Consider the following 20,096-nt stretch of genomic DNA (forward strand, 5'->3'; position numbering starts at 1 on the left):
CCAGAAGATTATTCACCAAATCCTTAGTCAGGAACCCTTTTCCTTAGCCATTATCTCCTAAACTTTCCCACTTTTCAAGGCATATACTTCTAGTGAGCCTGTCTTTTTGGCACTTCATTTCATTCTCACAAAGAAATTATTTAGGAGAAGTTGGCAGAATCCAGAATCCAGAACTCAGAATCCAGTGGGCATAATACCCTCCTACTCAGTTACACACTCCCATTTTCACCAGTACCTTCGTATTCTACTACTCATAATACTTGCTTTAATGTCAAAAATACTGCAAGACTTCAGGCTCCATGAGGACAGAGCACCTAGCTGACTCATATTTATAGTTTTACTGCTACATGCTTAGTACTTGACACAGCTCCTGGGAGGAAATATACTCAACACTTACTAGAGCAATGACTGAAGCATTAAATGAACAATGGCTACTTTACTGGGACACAGGGAGCTTCTCTCTATGAAACGCAGATCTGGAAGGCAGACCTAAAAGTCAAGCCATGACCTGGACTCCTCTCTTTCTCTGAAAAGGGAAGAACTCTATAAACCTCTTTCACTGTAACTGCTTCAAATTCCATCATCATCACTTCTTTATTTGTCATATCACCGCCATTCATGTGTAAGTCCAGTGAAGATGGAATCACAGACCTATGATACTCTCTATGGATAAGTAAAGCAACAGTGTAAAGTGAGTGGTTTACACAGCTGAGTAATATTACAACTTTAAAGATTTGATCAAAATATGCATAATTACCAAACCACCACCTGACCCATTTAATAATCTTGATAAATGGTGCATGTCAAACAAAGGAATTTTTTAAAATTCTTCCTTGACTTCATTAGGGAAGAAATAGGTTTTCATTTGTAACTGAAGTAATTTCTAGGTGGTGAACTGGTAGAAAGAAGTAATAATGCCTTTCAAAAGAAAATGGTTTAATTTAGAATTAGTAAGCAGAAAGTATGGAATCTCTACTAACTTTACCTATGATTTATTACGTATTTTCACAGGTCTTTCTGGGAAGAAAGATAAAATAATAACCTTTGGTAATTATCATTTTTAGCATGCATGTATTTTGAAGCAGGGCTGTATCAATATAATTATTATCAGGTTGCCTGAAACTTATTTCTATACACCACCTTTTTCATCATAAAAACTACAAGGAAACTATTACTCATTACCAGTCCCCACAAGTCCATTTGTTACAATAACCACTGCAGGGGTTTTGAAGAAAATGTTCTGGGCCTGGGAAGAATACAAATGTTCACTAAACACAAGCTATCTTCTCTTGAAGAAAATAGAAGTTGCTGCTCTCATCTATCTTACCTGAAAATGTTAGGTGAAGTGAACAATGAGAACAAGAGGGAAGGGTGCGAACATTGATTGAGATCTCCCTCCTGCCTGGTGTTGTTGAAAGCCTGTTATAACTATCATCCCCCAAATTATCCTGTGAAATAGAATTTATCCTGTAAAAGAGACCCGTCCAAGCTACAGACTGCTTACTTCCTGGAGCTTGAACTCCGCGAAGCACTGTGGTTGACATACTACCGGCCAACGCTCAGAAGTCGGGCCGCGTCTGTCAGCCCAGAACACTAAAGTTATTGTTGCCCGTCTCCATCAGTATGTCTTCCTGGTCAGATCCTGAAAGTCAGGGCGTCAAAACACCCGAAACTATATAACCAAGTATATATATTTCATTGCCTAAGGATACATTCAACCAGAGAAATGAAAAATTCAAGTTTCGTCGTGTTTGAAGAAAATCCACATCTCAGAATTTCTCAATTCCCCCAGTGCGGTAAGGAATTCCGACCCGAGCGGGCTCCTGCAGGAGACACGTAGTCCCTCCCTGCCTGCGGGAGAGGGGAGGGAGAAGAAGGCTATCTGCTCACAGAGATTAGAGGAAGAGGGGAAATGGCTGGACTTCATTAAGTGGGAGCGAGATGAAAAGGGGTCTGAGAAGTGAGCGCATAAACACACAAGCACAAAGCCGAATGAAATTCCAAAAGCCAGTGACCTAAGTGCGCAGGTCGGCTGCCCAGCGCCAGAAGCGGTTACACCAGCGCACGCTCTTTCCGAAAAAATCTCCTGGGCTCGCGCCTTTGCCTTTGGGGTGAATGATTTAATTGGTGTAGAAAATAAGAGCCAATAATACATGTCTTAGAGCATGGACCTCAGCAAAATATTGGAAGTTAAAAAAGGAAAAATAATCTCGTAAAGACTTGACATCTAAGAAAGTACATCCCTTCTTTGGCGGACCAGCCCTCCAAGCTCCAGCCGCCCTGCTCCGAGCAGCGAATGAATGAAATCCGAAGGGCGGGGAAGAAGGGAAGGAGAGCAATCGTAGTCCGCAAAGGGGTTCGTCAGCTCCACGGCCCCCATAACGTCAGCAGAGCAGGAGACCGTGCGACTATAAAGCTCTCAGCAACGCCTGAGCCACAGTGCTCCAGCCGGGGCCGGGAACTCGCGCAGGCGGCCCTGGAGTTCTCCGCTGGCGACGACCCCTGGCGGCTCTCTCCAACCGCCTGGTCCTGCCTGACTGCTGGAGTCGCACACTCCTTGGAAAAAGGGCCCGCCTTGTTCCCAGCACCTGCTGGTAGCTCACGGCATCCCTTAACCAGCAGATCTGAGGTACCTTCTCCACCTCGCTTGCAGGTGGAGTTGAGGTCCGCTCAGCAGCAAAGCGACCAGGAGGCAGACGAGTACTTGGAGGGAGTCGCCTCGGGCTGGCGGCGAGGGAGTGGGGAGATCTGGGCTGCAGACCCGCCGCGATGGGCTCTCTCCCCGCAGCCGCGAACTGGACGGACGCTGCGGCGACGGCGGGTGCGCACGCCGGGAACCTGAGCGCGGCGCTGGCGGCAGGGGCGGCTGAGGCCGGGTGGCTGCACCTGCTCGCCCAAGCCGGCAACCTCTCCACCTCCACCTCCACACCGGGGCTGCCCGCCGCCTCCCCGGCGCCTTCGCAGCCGCGGGCCAACCTCACCAACCAGTTCGTGCAGCCGTCGTGGCGCATCGCGCTCTGGTCCCTGGCGTACGGCGCGGTGGTGGCCGTGGCGGTCTTCGGCAATCTCATCGTCATCTGGATCATCCTGGCCCACAAGCGCATGAGGACAGTGACCAACTACTTCCTCGTGAACCTGGCTTTCTCCGACGCCTCTATGGCTGCCTTCAACACCTTGGTCAACTTCATCTATGCGCTTCACAGCGAGTGGTACTTCGGCGCCAACTACTGCCGCTTCCAGAACTTCTTTCCTATCACAGCGGTGTTCGCCAGCATCTACTCCATGACGGCCATTGCGGTGGACAGGTGAGCAGAACACGGGGCACGGAGGGAGAAGGGGGGATAAGGGCTGGGCAGTGGGATAAGGTTACAAAGGGCGTGGAGACAAGATGGGTTTGATAAAAGCAAGGGACTAGGAAAGAGTTCTTGAAGATAGAAAACTAACCCACTGGTAGTCTTCCAATAGCTGAACCAGTTTGTGCTTCTGCGGTCTCCCTCACGCCCCGACCCCACCCCCATCACCGCCCCATTAATGGCATCTAGAGGGAATGAAGAAGGGAGATAGGAAAATCTGTCATTCCAAGACAGACAAACTCAGAAACACATAAAACTGGTAAACTTTCTCATATGGCTTCAAACAATTACCACAAAACTTAGTTCCTGCAAAATGTACGTTTTGGCCTTCCTTCTCTGTTAGTCACTATTTCGTCAGAGAAATGGACGATAAATCACGCTCCACCCTTTCCGCCTGTTTCTGGACTGCTGGCCCTCATCTCCACCCATCCTCTTCACTAACCTTGCCCCAAGACCAGAGCTGGTTTGGCTGTCCAGATTCGGGGCATCCATTAGGGTGGACAAGCTCCCTCCAAAGACTGTCCGCTGGCAGCTTCCACAGTGTGTTTGGTTAGATTTCAGCTCTAGTAATCTCTGGGTAAACCTTATGCCTGGAAGGTTACTTCCAAATCTATCAGATGGTGGGCAAGAAAAGCCTAAGAAATAATAATAAATGGCTAAAAAACAAGGCGCACCACTTTATAGTCATGTGAGATAATTTTCAGCATGTTCCCCATCTACACTGGGTATTCTGAGATGCTTAAGCAATTAAAAGAAGCTGGATATACCTCTAACATTTGTTATAAATTTAAGATTTTTATATATGTGTATTTGCTTTCTATATTTAACATTATGAAAAATACATACTTGTGTTATTAAGACAAAGGTAAACACCTACCTATTATTGAAAGCTGGTTACACTTTAATCTAATATTATACCAAAAAGTCCACCACACCAGTTTGATTCCAGTCTCTGTTTTGTGATCGACAGATGCATGTGAGTGATGTCACTTTACCTTAAAGTCTCAATGTTCTCAACCGTGAAAAGAATGAAAAGAGCACTTTTTCTACATTAACAAACCTATTTCAAAATAAAATTAAGTTTAATATTCTTACTCTATGACGCTGCCATTACAAGAAAAAGACAACTTCATTCCATAAATCCATCGTCCAGATTAAGTATTTTAAAATAATGAGCATAGAGGTATTGGAAACATTTTAAAAACTATTTTCACATGCTATGCTCAGAAGGTGAAACTGGAGGAGCAGTGGTTAGTTGCCACAAACTAGGATAACATAAGCACAAAATAACATTTTTTAATGCCTTGAAACTCCAGTCTTTTCTCTCCACCTTCTCTCTGTTCTTCCACATGTATTTCCGCTCTTCACTTTTGCAGGGACAGAAGTGAGTGCAAAAGACAAAATCAGCCCCAAATCGGGGAACAGGTGAAATTGCTTCTGAACTTGCTCCACCAAGATAAAAACGAATGTTCCTTTGGTTTGAACATCTTCCTTTTTTGTTTTGGTTTAGTTTCTTTTTTTTTTTATCATCTGTTCTAGTTCTTGTAAGCATGTGACTTTTTAATGTTGTGATCCGGACGAGAGGTATTGGCTTAGCATATCATATTATAAAATTATAAAAAATCTTCTAAAAATGTTTAATATTGCACTAAGAAACTCAGTGAAAATTAAGTATGTGTGAAATTGGTATTTCAAGTCTGAGGAAAAAGCAGGTTATTTTTCAATTACTTTCTGCCAACATTTATATACAATCTGAAATGGTCTTAGAGTTATTTTAATTGATAATGTAATGCTATTTCTTTATACTCACTGGTTTGAAGTGAATGCCTTACCACTTATTCTTTACTATTTCTTTACTAGAAAACATTATTCAATCACCAGAACTATACAAAATTTATGGAGCATACAATATGCAACAAAATCTGAAACATGCTTAGTTCTGACACTGAAAATCTTTTTTTAAACTGTTATTTAAAGGAATACTCTTATTTGAGTAAGCTACTGATGAAATACAGTATGAGAGAAAACCTGTTTAAGATAATTTTTAGAATCAAAGACTATACAAATATAGCAGTTATTAAAATTCTCAATAGTTTGCGAGTCTACAGAATCTTGCTGCACTGAAAAGCCTTATTAAACATGAACTGGGAAAACTAATCCTGTGGTATTTGCAGTTATTTTAGAGATTCAGCTTTGCAAGACTCACCTCCCCAACACACCAGGAAGTTCAGGTGAGTCGTGGGTGCCTTTGGTTATAACTGCAAGGATTCCCTGCCCATACCAAATATAGTTAACAATGCATGTGCAAGAAATTATATTTTCCTATATAATTAATGCTTTGTTGAAATACCATAAAGGTTAGATAATCTCTAATTAGTATTTATTGATAAAGGAATACATCATTTAGACTGCAGTGTGAACACTTGGCTTACTGAATTGAATCTTTTCTATCACCTTCTAATATAAACTGAATTGTATCGGCCCAGCATAAATGGAAAACATATTCAACTCACTCTGTCCCTCTGCTAAAATCAAAACTTCCTGAGCAAAAAACTACTTCAGCTTTGACTCAGGCACATATGAATTTCTTTCAGCTGCAGCAAAATCCTTGCAACCTCCTATGACCTTAGAAATTTTAGACCTTAAAAGACTTTCAGCCATTCCCTTAATGAACACTTCTATTTCACAAATGGAGAACCTCAAGCCAATAGTCACACATTTTATTGAGTAAAAGGCACTGAGCTTTCCTTGAAGTGTTTAGCACTCATTCTGCACTGGGAGAATTGCTTGCATTCTACTTCCACTTTTTAAAAAGTATTAATGGTAACTCTACTAAAGATTTGAAGATTTAGGAAGATTCTTTTTCATAAAGATAACTGTTATGTAAAGTATTCATAGAGCCTTTATTTCTTTTGAAATTTATTATGGATGAGTAAAAATATATAGTAATAAAAAATTGTGAGGCTCAATCACAAATTATCTAAGTGTACTGTGGTAAATTTTACATTACTGCTGTAAGTACCATGGATATAAACACTTTGGTGAAATTTTTTAAACTCCTTTATTAGTCTTTAACCCTACTGCCCTGAGTCAGTCTTCTCATTCCTATCTACATTAGTGTAGAGCCCATGCAACTAATATTCTTTCTTAGTGTTTAGTAAGACTTGACTCATTATTTAGTCCAGATGACGAACTGGATGAGTTTAGCCCAAGATCAATTGCTCTATCCTGGCATTCTTTGCAACAGAGTAGCTAAGACTGTTTTGGGGAAAGATTATTTTTTAGAAATTTACTATCAGTCTTTGGCCTTTTCAATAATTTGTAGCTCTTACTTAATGATTTTAAAATATCCCATTTGCATCCACTGAAATTACAGCTGTAGTGAGCTGTGAAAGTCCTGTTAAAATTACAGTGCAAATTAGAAAATTAATCATAAGCACATAGTGAAAGCAATAAATATATATTAACTGAATGGATGAAGCATAAGATCATCTCAGCATATGATGTAATCAGAAGTGGCTCTTACATTACTGGCAGAACTCCAGTTGATATTAAGGTTAAATTAACCACAGTGAAAAAGACTACATCAAAAGAGTTTGCAGGATATTTAACAGACATACTACAAAAACAAAACCTTAATATATAACATTCTTACACACTAAAAAAAAAATGTACCCCCTAATATAAAAAGAACAGAGGACACAAATAATTCACAGAAAAAATAAAAAAGGTCTGACCAATATAAAATTATAGGTGGCTTATAGTCTCTGCCTCCATTTCCTTACCTGCTATTTGTTCTTCAGGCCACTCAAATCTGAAATCCTTTTTCAGCATTCTATCTGGATATAGAATATCCAGGGGGCATTTCAGTCCTCAACTTCCTTGACCTTTCAGTAGTATTCCTCACAACTATTGTGATCTCCTCTTTCATCTCAGCCTGTCTTCCGTGGCTCTATTTCTGAACTTCTGCCTCTCTGTAATAATTAAATATATAGGTTCCTCAACGCTAAATCCTGGGCCTAACTTTCTTTTCTTTCCCCAAGTAATCTCATCCAAAATCCATGGCTTACTTTTTCACTTTTGAATAAAAAGCTCCCATTTTTTTCTATTACCTAATTTGTTTTCTTCTGAACTATCAAGACACAAAACAATCTGTACAACAAAGTAGGAAATATAAATGAATGAAAAATTAAGACTAGAGAAAATACACATAGAAAGAAAATAAGACCAAAGCCAAGGTAAAGCTGTAACATAGACATTCAGGTCAAAGAGTCCTAATCATTTATTAAAGTTGAACATCAAATATGTTTCTAAAAGTCTTTATAAACATACAAAAAAAGGAAGTACAATCAGTAATATGGTTTACAATGTCCACCAAAGCAAATACATACACATTCCTTAATGGTTAAGAAATTTCCAGTTATTTCATTTTCAAGAAATTCTTGGTATGGATAATAAAGAGGAGAGAACCTCAACCACACTGTCATGAATCCAAAAGCAGATTCCCGGTAGGTGTGTCTTCAGTGTTCCTCTGGGTAGGCCACAGGCATGGGCCAAAGCAAGACTCAGTAATGAAGTTCTCAGGGCATTAAACCTCTACCTGAATACATTTTACAGATAGTCTAGTTTGATGCATGATCTGGTCTGAAAAAATGCAAGAAAGGATAATGCATACTTCCCTCAGAAGTATTTTTCTCACATGAATTTTGGATATAGTTTGAGAAGCAGTAACTCAAAGTTGTAGTACATGGCAAAAGTTCTCCAAATCATTTTCATTCTAGCCACCAGTCTCTGATCCTAATCTATCCTATATACCAATCTTTTAGCTAAATACATTTTTTTTCCTTATTCATTGTAAGGGTCACACAGGTACACTGCAAAAAATGCCAAAAATATGAGAAAGTTAAATTTACCCATAATTACCCTACTCCCCAAATATAGCCAACCTATGACCTTCACATTCATATTTCTACTCTCCTCTCATTTTTGTGATACACATGTATCACATATATGTTTGATATATACACACTCTTGTGCATAGTATTATATACATTCATAAATACAGATTTCCCTTTAAATGCTAAAATACTGTCACATTATTATGTCACTTTTAATTTGACACACTGAGTTACTAAACATTTATTGAACGAATTATAAATTTTAGACACAGTTTGACATGAGAATATAGAGATTTATCTTTGTAACATTTAAAATTTTTTTAGGTAATGCATACATTTGTTTTAAAACTCAAAAAATAAATGGCTCACAAATTTAAAATCCTAAAATATCTAAACTTTCTTTGAGCTTTGGTCATATATATTCAATTACCTACTTGATATTTCTATATGAGTGTCTGAAAAGCTATTTAAACTCAACCAAACCCATTATCTTACTCCAAACCTTTTCATCTTCCAATGTTCCCCATTTTAATAAACAGTATAAGCATCCACACAGTTGTTCAAATAGCTCCCAAATCTATTACCTTTTTTCTGTCTAGAGAAACACTTCTCTAGTCCAAACTACCCTCATTTCTTTGCTGGCCAACTGCAGTAGCCTCCTAATTGGTCACCCCATATCTACTGTTAACCCACCCTAATATGTTCATACTTCAACAAAGAATGATGCTTTCAAAACATATATAAGAACATTCTTCTGCACCCCTACTTAGAATTCTGTAATATTTTGCCATTGCTTTTATGAGAAGAAGATTCTTAATCCAGACAGTAATGACTTGTATAGCCTGATCCCTTGGCCTAGACAGCTTTATCTCATATCATAACTGAACTGGCTTCAGCTCTGTTCCAGCCATTCCAATATCTTTCAAGTCCCTGAATGCATGATGTTATATTTTTGCCACAAACACTTTGAACACACAGTTTTCCTTCTGTTTCAAATTCCTTTCTGCAAATTCCTCATTAGTTAGATGTACTATTATTTTAGATAACAGTTCAAATGTCACTTTCACAGGGAAACATTCCATGGACCTCTCAATTTAAATTAGGTGTCCCTTTATAGATTCTCTTAGCACATCTTAGTCATACCATTTTTATATATGAAATTTCATGTTTGTGTTTATGTGTATTTGATTAATAATTTCCTCTAATAGACTTACAAACACCATGAATATAGGTTCAATTCTGTTTTTAGTTCTCATTGTATCCTTATGCCTACCATCCTGGTTGGCACATGGTAAACACACAATCCAGACTGCTGAATAAATGAACCATAAGAGTAATCAAATAAATGAAAATTTAAGTAATGAGATATAACTTTATTTACTAAAACTGGCACAGATTGGTAAGTATATAGTGAAAGAGTATTTTTACATATGCTTTTAGACTGAACCATAGAAAATTGCATTTTTATAGTTTAAAATGTTGATTAATATTTCATATGGTTTAACTTAACAGTTGGGTATATATTGTCAGAAATCTTTGAGGAGTGCAATTTGTGAACATGATCAAGGATATTTTTCAAACCAAAGTTCTAAGAACTGAAAACAACTAAAAATCCCAAAATAAAATCATCAAATAAATGATGGAGCATCTGAAAATGAAATTCTATGTAGAAGTTTTAAAATCACATGTTTGAATATAATGTCAATTCTCCCAAGACTCCAGGAACATGTATATAAATATGGTAACATAATAATGAATATCCAATTATTTTTAGTCCATACCTTTACTTATAAACCATTTATCACTAGTTTCCCAATAATTTCAAAGAATGCCTAGGGAGGTCTGATAAGAGTTCATCAGTAGTCCTTTTTAGCACTTCCATTCTCTCCACCCCACCCAACTCCAGCTGAAAATGTAAAAGAAAAAAGCAATGTTGACACATTGGTACAGGGCATGAGAGTTTCTCTGGAAGAAGAAGCCATCATGCCTTCTCCAGATCATTGTTTGGGGCACACTGCATGCAAATCTGCAAGCTCCTAAGTGACAAACTTTGCCCTCTGCCTGAAATTTTTGTGATTCTGTTTGTGTTCCAAATAGAATGTGGAAAAATGACCTTCTCCCTAAAATTCACTCCATTAATATCTTAATGACCAGCATTCCTTCATCTTCTGCTTGCAACTCTCTTTCCTTGAGGTGCAGCTCTAAACTCTATGTCCTGGATGAGGAACTGTCCATGCCTCTTCTTCCCTATGCTTCCTCACTCTGAGCAAAAATCATTTTTATTGAGGCTTGTTCACTAGTACATTAAATAAGTGCTGCAAAAATAGACAACTGGGGTTTGCATCCCTACCACCTCATTAGCCACAGTTGGAGGAGTCTGAATCCCATTTTAGACTCAGCAGGATCTCCAACACATGAAGAATTTTTAGACCATGGATTTAACAGTCTGATATCATCCTATATGTCCAATAAGCTAGATATAGATTTGTTTGCTCTGAATGGTGAGTCCTGGGGTAATTTCATTTTTCTTTATGCTTTTCTTCTTTCAATTATCTACACTAAAATTTACTTCTTTCAAAGGAAACAAAGTAAATTGATTAAAATTCTGGAGATGGATGGTGGTGATGGTTGCAAAACAATGAATGTACTTAATAGCACTGAACTGTACATTGAAAAAGTTAAAATGATACATTTTATGTTACATATAATGTACCACAATAATTTTTTAAAAATATTAATTAACTACTTTTGAAAGAACCAATAATGACTCTTAGATACATGCTAAGCAGTTTGGATGTGAGAACATAAAAACCTGATTAAACTTCATATAGATATTCTTGTGGTAGATATGTTTTGGCCACATTTTTAAACAGATTTTCTAGGCTGAAGTAGAAATCTTGAAAAAGTCTCTGGCAAAAGAGTACTGTAAACATAATAGTAGGTTATTTTATAGGCTGTGAAATCTTTTCCCCAGGAATTATGTAAAGATATCTTAGCAGTATGGAGTAATTTAGAAGCCTGTCTTAAAGTATAGGTATAAATTAGCTCAGTTTGGTATGCGACATAGATTTTTAAATATTCACTTGAGTCCTTTATTTTTAGTTTGTATTATCATCTATTAAATTTTTCAACGGGCCAAGTATTAACGGTATGTAAAATTCTCTTTCATGCACACGTGTTAGTAGGGGAAATATATATATGACTGTATCGCTAAGTAATAGTGGACTCAGTTTTGTTCTGCAGCTGGTTTATACTGGCTAGAAGGAATGAATCACACACATTTCTTCCAAACTCTGTGTTCAGTGATGTTACTTTGGTAATGAAATCATGGTAAGAGAAATCTACAAACACTGGAAATCAGGAATTTTGCTTTGTTTCCTATTTTTTTTTCTTTCTTTCTTCAGAGCACTTATAGTGAAACATTTACCAGCACACAATTCATTGTATGTGTGGTCACTCACTCAGCAGGTATTTCTTGAGTACCTTTGAAGTACTAAGCATTGTATAGATATGATGCACACTAGAATAAACAAGATTGATATGACCCATAACCTAAAGAAACTCTAATTAATATCTCTAGTTTGAACCTCTCAATGGTATTCCAGAGTCCTAAACAACCTATTCTACTTCACCATTTGGATGTCTAACAGGCATCTCAGACTTTACACACTCCCAAATTTCTCCTGAACTTGCTCTTCCTGCAGTCTTCTGAGGTCAAAATCTGACCCTCAGGTCAATACTCTGGGGAGTATTCTTGATTCATCTCTTTTCAGGCTCCATATCTAATCCATCAAATATAATCACCTTTACTTTCAAAATGTACCTAGAATATAATCACTTCTTAAAATGTTTACTGCTGCCACCCTAGTTCAAGTCACTTCACTTCTCACCTAACTGGTTTCCCTACTCATACTCTTCTTCCCCTTTAGTTTGTTCTAAATGCAACAGCCAGAGTGATCCTGTTAGTGACAAATCAGATCGTCTATCCTCTCCACAATGGCTCCCCAGTTCTCGCAGGATGGACATCAAAGTCCTTACAAAGGTCTATAAGGATGGATAGTAGCTGGTCTTTTGTTACTCTCTGATCTTGTCTCCCACTACTTGCCATTCCAACACTCTGTGCCACTATCATTCATTGGGCAGCTCCATTTCATCAATATCCTAGGCACTAGGCGTGTTTCCATTTCCGGATCTGACACTGTGCGAAACACTCTTCCTCTGGATAGCCACCCTGTACTACTTCCGGACCTTGACAACTCTTTTTAAAGTAACTTTTTTTTCTTTATCACATGTATCACCTTCTAAAATACTACATAATTAGCTCATCTTTAATATTTATTGTTTTGTGTAGTCTGTCCTATTTGGTTATAAGGTCCATGAGGACAAGGCTCGATCTGTGTCTTGAATGAATGAATTACAGAGTTCATGGTAACTATGAGAACACACACAGGGGAAAAGCACATTTAGAGTTGGATACTTCCCTTCTCCTACTCGGAAAGCTAGGTGGGGCTGGACTTGGCTTTACCCTTCCCCCAGGACAGTTAGATTCCCAGTGGCTTAGGCTTTGACTAACTAATGTCCTCTGAGGGCAGGCCTTGTTAGGAAGAACAGTTTTTGGTGTGTTTCAAAATGGCTCCCTCTCCCCTCCCGCTGCCAGAAGCCTGGGGGCATTTCCCTGATAGTCACTGTGGGAACATGGTAGAGTTCCTGGAAGTAAACCTGACAGTGTTGTGGGGCTCCCCTGTGACTGGGTCCCCTGGAGTCCTAACTCTCAGACATATCCACCCTGAGCCTCCAACAGTTCATCAGTTCATGTTTTCTTACCCTCCACACTGGTTCCCATGGACTTTTTGCTTATGAATCTCTGCTCGGTGTTTGCCTGTCTGTCTCTCTCATCTGGGAGCAGTGGATTTCCCCTGCATGCTCCCCTCTCTCACAGATCCAGGAGAAGCTGTGCGTGTTCCAGCTGTGCGGCTTTCCGTTGTTAGGCTGGAATGGCAGCTGCCAGGCTCCTTACCTGCAGAGCCAGAAGCCTCACAGCACATTTTTTACAAAGAAATAAAACACTTTAATTCTCAACATTTCTAATGTTTTAAATTACACTATAACAAATATTAGTCTTACTGTTTTTTTCATTTCCTTATGTATACATAACTGAAAGTAAGAGAATTTTTAATTTTTTGACAGAAAATTTTACAGGTCACAGAAAATTGTCATTTTTCTCATTGATTATTACAATGGCTTTGGACAGTTTCAGCACACATTGTCATTCTGATGTTCCCATGCTACTTTGCAAAGTGAGGACTGCCTGTGTGTCAAATATCGCAATCTAATTGCCTAAGTTTGGTAATAAATAGTTGCTTCTTTTTCAGACATGTGCACATTATTCAGCTAGTTGACTAACATACACCATTTTATTCATCAAATATTATAACTATTATTAAAAATAGCTTTGTCGGAGATACAAATTATATGTAGTTTGGCAAATAGGATGGAAAATAAAAATGGGAGAAAGAAACAGCAACAAGAAAAGACAGTCCAGAGAAGTATGAATGGCTAACTATAAGACACTATTAATACATGATGTCAAAAAGAAACAAATGATTTGGATTTTTAAATGCATCCAAGATAACTCAATACCCATTCCCAACAGAATTCTTGGTGAATTAAAATATATGGTACTTTCTTAACATGGTAAACAAATATCTATCCCTAAACACAATATGTAAGAATTTTGTGAAATAAACTTTATACACACACACACACACACACACACACACACACACACACACACACAATTGAAAACAAGACACAGTAAAAAGACTAAATAATGAAATACATATCAGTTCTTTTAAGGGTCAGTGTTATTCCAGTAAAACTAGAGAAGTTTAACTTCTTAAACTTTAAAGTTAAGATCTATCTAAGATAGCTAATGGTTTTCTGAGATTAAGCTACTAAAAATAAACAATGTTTGTAAATAATAATAATAATAATGAAGGAAATTGCCTAATGAGATGGGAAAATACTATTATTATAATGAAAAAATTTGGAACTTGAACAAGAATTAACAATGAGGTTGGTAGTTTATGTAATAAAGTTTCTACATATATGAGATTATTACAAAGAAAATAATATAATCAATAAGAAAAGCATAATTAGTCATTATGGGTTTGGAATTTAATTATTTGGAAAAAAGTCACATTTCACACTAAGCACTAATATAAATACTGGATAGATTAAATAGTTGAAATATAACAGTCAGACAATGGAAAAAGCCCAGAATATATTAACACTGAATAATCTTAGCTAGGAAAATATTTTCTAAGCATCAGGGCACAAGAAGAATACAGAGACAAAATTAGTCAACCTGACTACATTATAAAACTATATAACCAAAACATTATATAGCTTAATCATAAAATCAAAAGCATGAAAGAATAATTAAATGGCAAGCAATATGTTTTAATGATTTACAGTATAAATGATAGTATATATCATTTATTAATAAATGATAAAGTTAACCACTTTAACTTCGTTGAGTTCCCACAAATCATTAAGAAAATACTAATAAAAATAGGCAAAAGACAACAATTTTAGAAGAATACGATTGTGACATAAACAAATGAAAACATATTTATCTTCACAATAATTTTAAAAAGTACATTCACCTAAAAATAAGCTATCACATTATGTTAATACAGTGCTATCCAAAGTATGAGAAGCAGGCATTCTAATTTTCTGCTGACAGAAACAGAAATCAGTTTTGAGAAATCAGTTTACTAATGTACAATCCTAATTGTTCATCCTTTGGACAAAGCAATTCTACATCTAAGTATCTGTCCATAAGAAATAAGTGGGAAAGAATAAATTTATTGTTTGCAATTTTTTCACATTACAAGTAGTTCAGAAATAAACTTTCTTGTGCATGTTTGAGAATATAAGTCAGTGACTAAAAATGTTTTGAAAATATATGCTCAAAAGAACATGCAGTAAAATATTAAAGAGGATGCAGATAACCATAAACAGATGAAAAATATGGCATAATAATGCATGCATAAATATGCTAAATAAAATAGTAAAAGGAAATGAAAAATGAATCAGGGTATTTAGTAATGTTATCCCTTAATGGCAGGATTGAGGGGAATTTGTATTTATTTAATATACTTTATTGTATTTCCAAAATATATATTTATAATCTGAGGGAGGTGGAATGTAACTTTTTATAAAACAGGACAAGATTATTCTTCCATAATTTCATTATAAAAAGACCTGAATATTTATATGCTTTCTCATTACTCTGTTATTCTATTGATTATTATTATTGTTGATTTACTCATAGAAGCCTAGACAATGGTTCGGCCTTTGCTGTAACCTGTTTCTTAGAACTCACCCTGAGGTTTATTATACATACACGTTCCTATGAATCTCTTGAGTTATATAATAGAGGATATCTAATGACCCTTTACACAGTAGTTTCTATTCATGTGGAATTTACAGATGAATTTCCATTCATCTGCAATTTGCTTTTTGATTTCTTAATTTTTAGGTGAAAAAACTCCAAAAGTTTCAGTGAAAAAAAATCCTACAAGCAACATAAATATAATTTTCAAAATAAATGAAGAGAAATGTTGGCATTGTCTGATGTGACAAACGCTCCTCTGTAATTATATCAAGTTGATAAGATTTATGATTGTGCAAAGGAAATGAGAAAAGGAAGGGATTCAAAATAATTCATATGCACATACAAATAATATGAGCACACTCAGAGAAGTATTACTTTTCCAAGGGTGACAAAATCTATTTACAAAACATTTATTTTCACATACATAGTAACAGTTTTTTGAAGTCATGTATATAGTAATGTTACTTCTGAAGTCATTAATACTGTTGGAAGAATAGCTATAAAACTGTTACCATCCACTCTTACCACTTCTCAATCAGTAAAGTTACTATTGATTAAGAAAAACGTCTGCAAAACTAATGACTTGTAGTGCCAATTATATTTTGTTTAAATGTTTTATTTAATCACATGCATAGAAGGTATACAACAAGGGAAGCCAAATAATTGTAAGGGGATCTAACAGATGGAAATGAAATTTAGTTCAATACTATTTGATATATGAGTCAAGTCACACTCGTAGTACTTCACAAATTACACAAAGTAATAAAAGCTACTTTGAACATATATAATTTTCAACACACTAGCTTGTCCCCCACCAATCTGTTTCCTATCATAACTCTTTGATTATTAGAAACTGAAATTATAATTAGATTTCAAACAACCTCCTTCTGATTAAAATTAGAATCTCAAAGTTCTGAGGGAGCCTACTTTCATCTATTTTAACAATTCATTTGAAGTTTCCAGTCATTTAATTCACTCAATAAATAGTTACTTCTTCTACTCCTGAGTACCTTCACCAACAGAGCCAAAAAACAAAGATGATACTATTGGAGACAGTCCACTGTGCCCATGGAAAACTGTTACCCATCTTTCTCCAGAAACTGTAGTCCTGACTTTATCTCCTACAGTGATCTAAAACTGCTCTAATGTCTACACCATAGCTCTTCAAATATGAAATGTTCATTGTTCCTACTCAGGAGATTCTTTAGCTCTTATTCAACTCCTTCACTTTTGAGCAACTTTTTGAATTCTTTCTTCATTTAAAAATTCTTTCCCTTATAAAATTAAACTGGACTGAATGTTTTTTCTATTACTCTGAAAAATAGCTTTGCATATATTTTAGGAAACATATTACCTTATAGTATAAATAGAATATCATGGATAGTTATCTTTATAAAACATTGAATACTAGAAATATTTATAGGTGAATTTCAACTTCAAACATGTTTTGATGAAGGCATTGCTTCCAAGAAAACCTGTCAAGAGTTCAAGTGTTTTCATAGGGAATTAGGATCTTAATAAAGCTTTCAATATATGATTGATAACACAAAAGTGACTTACTGAAGGCACTCTTGAAGTGATACATATAAGTGGTTATATACTTTCCCATTAATTTTCTGAGGCAACAGAGAGGTGACACAAAATGTTAGTAAACTGGACTTCAAAAAAATGACTTAGAATTGTATAATAACTCATGGATGAAACAACCTATTCTGATTTTTATTTTTATTTTTAATTTTTTTTAAAAAATCTGAATTAGTTATCATCAGAGAGAGTATAAGTAGCAGACAATAATCTTTAGCAGTAATTTTTATACTGTCAATATAGAAAGCACTTCTAAATCTGTATCTGAAATTTTGAGAAATTTTCATGTAATGTTCACAGAGAACATTTTGATAGAAATCATTTTGTAATTATAATAAATATAATTTAAAGATTAAATCATTTATATAATAAAGCTCTTGGAATAGTGTTTGGCACATAGTAAACATTTTACAGGTGTTATCAATTATTGCTTTTATTATTAAAAAAGAAAACCTAAATTTATACTGAATATATCAGTGAAGTCATGCTTCCTACCCACATCTCTGCTTCATTTGGCACCTCTGCTTTTCTCTCGCCTCTGTGCTGCAAAGAAGCTGGCCTTCTTTAGTTCCTCAAATACCTCATGCTTTCTTTAACCTTAGAACGTGCTGTTTCACTTTCTCTTCTAACCCACCTTTATTCTAATTAACTCCCATTCAGGCTTCTAGCTTCCTCAGAGAAGCCTTACATGATGTCTTTATCATTATTTGGTAGATACGCACCCCAGACTAAGTCAAATCATATTTTTAATAAAGCTTTATAGTTACTAGTACATGTCTTCAAAACATCACAGTGTACACAGTGGGTATAATTTTATCCAGTAGAATTCTCAAAGGATTGGGCTAGACAAACTAACCTGATTGGGAAAGGGTGGGTAGGGAGTGAGGATGGGGCTAAACTTCTCAAGGGGTTGTAAACAGCCGGGTTGCCATAGTATATGTAGGGGTTTAGAAAATTGTATAATATAAGGTGAGTATAACAAAGAGGACAAAGTCCAGTTTAAAACCTTAAGAATGAAGAATGACAGTGTATTCTCTCCTCCCTAAACTCCTAAAATGAAAATTTGAAATCTGACATGCTTTATATAATTGGTTTTCTTGTGGAAATCGTATGACAGTTCAGTTTAACATCCAGGTTTACACTGGGTGAGATGAATGTATTTAATACAGTTTTGAGAATGGAAAACAAAGGGTACCAAATAGGTCAGGTTAAAAATGTTTAGAAACCATGGAACAGGATGCTGATCTCACACAGGCCAACACTAAAACCCTAAGGAAAGTTCACCCAAATATCCAAGAAGCAATGTTGTCCCAAATGACATTTAGGTAATAATTTCCTATGTATTTTCTGACTAACTGTACAATGTATTTCTTCTGAATTAAACTCTGAACTCTGAATTCCACAAGAACCCACATATTTTACTTCACCAGTATGGCCAGTGAATGTTATACAATTCGGAAAAATAGTTTGCATTCAAGAAATAGTTGGAAAAAATAGCTAATATTCAATATATAAATAAATAGAAAAACCTAATTGCTAAATTTAAATAGAAAGTATATGAAAAAAATTTTAATATAATAAAAGTCTGTAGACATAAAAAAATAAAAATTAGTGTATAACAAAAAAAATCAAGGGAGCTTTCAGAAGCATATTATAAGAGAATATTAGATGCTGAAAACATGTACAATAAGAAAATTAGGGAAGTGACCTTGCACATTATCTTTAAGTGGCCCCTTGAAAAAAACCTGAAGCTGTAAACTGAGATGTGAAAGACTGTTGGAGATGTTAGAGCTTTCCACATGTTATTTCTTCTCGCAGAAATCGCAACCTCTTCTTTGCAAGCCTCACCTTTCTGCCACCTTGCCTAGTCACCCTCCAAGGTTCATTCCAGAATGACTTTTCTCAGAGAAGACTGATTCATAATCTCAGTATATTTTTCCCAGTAAATGTGTTCATGTGGCCATATACCTTGCCATTAATACTTACTGTATTTGTAATTTTACATTTATTTTACATTATTTGATCAGTATCTAACTATTTCACTGAACTGTGAGCTCTGAGGCCATTTTTACTCACTGTTGTATCATATAATGCCTGGAATACCACAGTAGACAGTCAGTAAGCATTTGGTCGAATGAATGAGTAATGACCAGAAATGACAAAAATGTCAACTTGAAGTTGCAACATTTCTGCCTTCATTAAAGTGTTAACTAGTGAAAACATAAATTGATTTCTCCCATGTACTTCAAATAAAATAATATTCTCTGACTCAGGATATAATTTCTACAGTATTAGACTAATTGACCCAAAACCTCAATATGAACTTTTTAGTTTATTTTGAATGATCTGTGCTGTAATAGCAGTACAGTACTCTAACCCTGCTCATGTCACTCAACTTACCTTTTTAGTCTCAAAAAATCAACTATCCCAATGGCACTCATAAATTTCAAGGGCAAACAAAAAGCAAAAGATTATGATAGAGTTCAGGAATCTTCAGTTCAATACAACAAAACTTATTGGTAAGTGCTGTGCTTGACTCTGGAAACACCCATAAAGCAACAATTTCATATAATGAGAAAAGGGCCTTGGTGAGTGGTAACAGAATTCTATCAGCAGCACAGGGAAATAAATGTCCAACTACAGTTATTGCCTTTTTATGTTAGATTTTTTTCCTTAATATTGTACTAAATGTTTTTGTATTCAGAGGCAAAATGCAACCTCTGGTTTTTTGGAAAGCATCTACCATGTATATTTTCCTTTCTCTTCCACAATTCCTCCCATGAATGGCTATATTCAAAGCCATAATCTGTATCTCTATCATTTGAAAGATTGGAAGAACTGGCTTAGAATTCGAGCTCT

At 36.1% G+C, this 20,096-nt stretch overlaps 1 protein-coding gene across 1 annotated transcript in view; it reads left to right on the forward strand.

Moving 5' to 3' along the window:
* The first annotated feature begins 2,145 nt into the window (after positions 1 to 2,145).
* Positions 2,146 to 20,096, forward strand: part of TACR3 (tachykinin receptor 3) — a 70,650-nt gene continuing 52,699 nt past the window's right edge. The window contains exon 1 of the mRNA XM_037020065.2: positions 2,146 to 3,305. Within this exon, the coding sequence (XP_036875960.2) occupies positions 2,770 to 3,305 (536 nt within the window). The 5' untranslated portion in view covers positions 2,146 to 2,769. The remainder of the gene's footprint in view (positions 3,306 to 20,096) is intronic.

Source organism: Manis javanica, chromosome 5, assembly GCF_040802235.1.
Source record: "Manis javanica isolate MJ-LG chromosome 5, MJ_LKY, whole genome shotgun sequence".
NCBI lineage: Eukaryota > Metazoa > Chordata > Mammalia > Pholidota > Manidae > Manis > Manis javanica.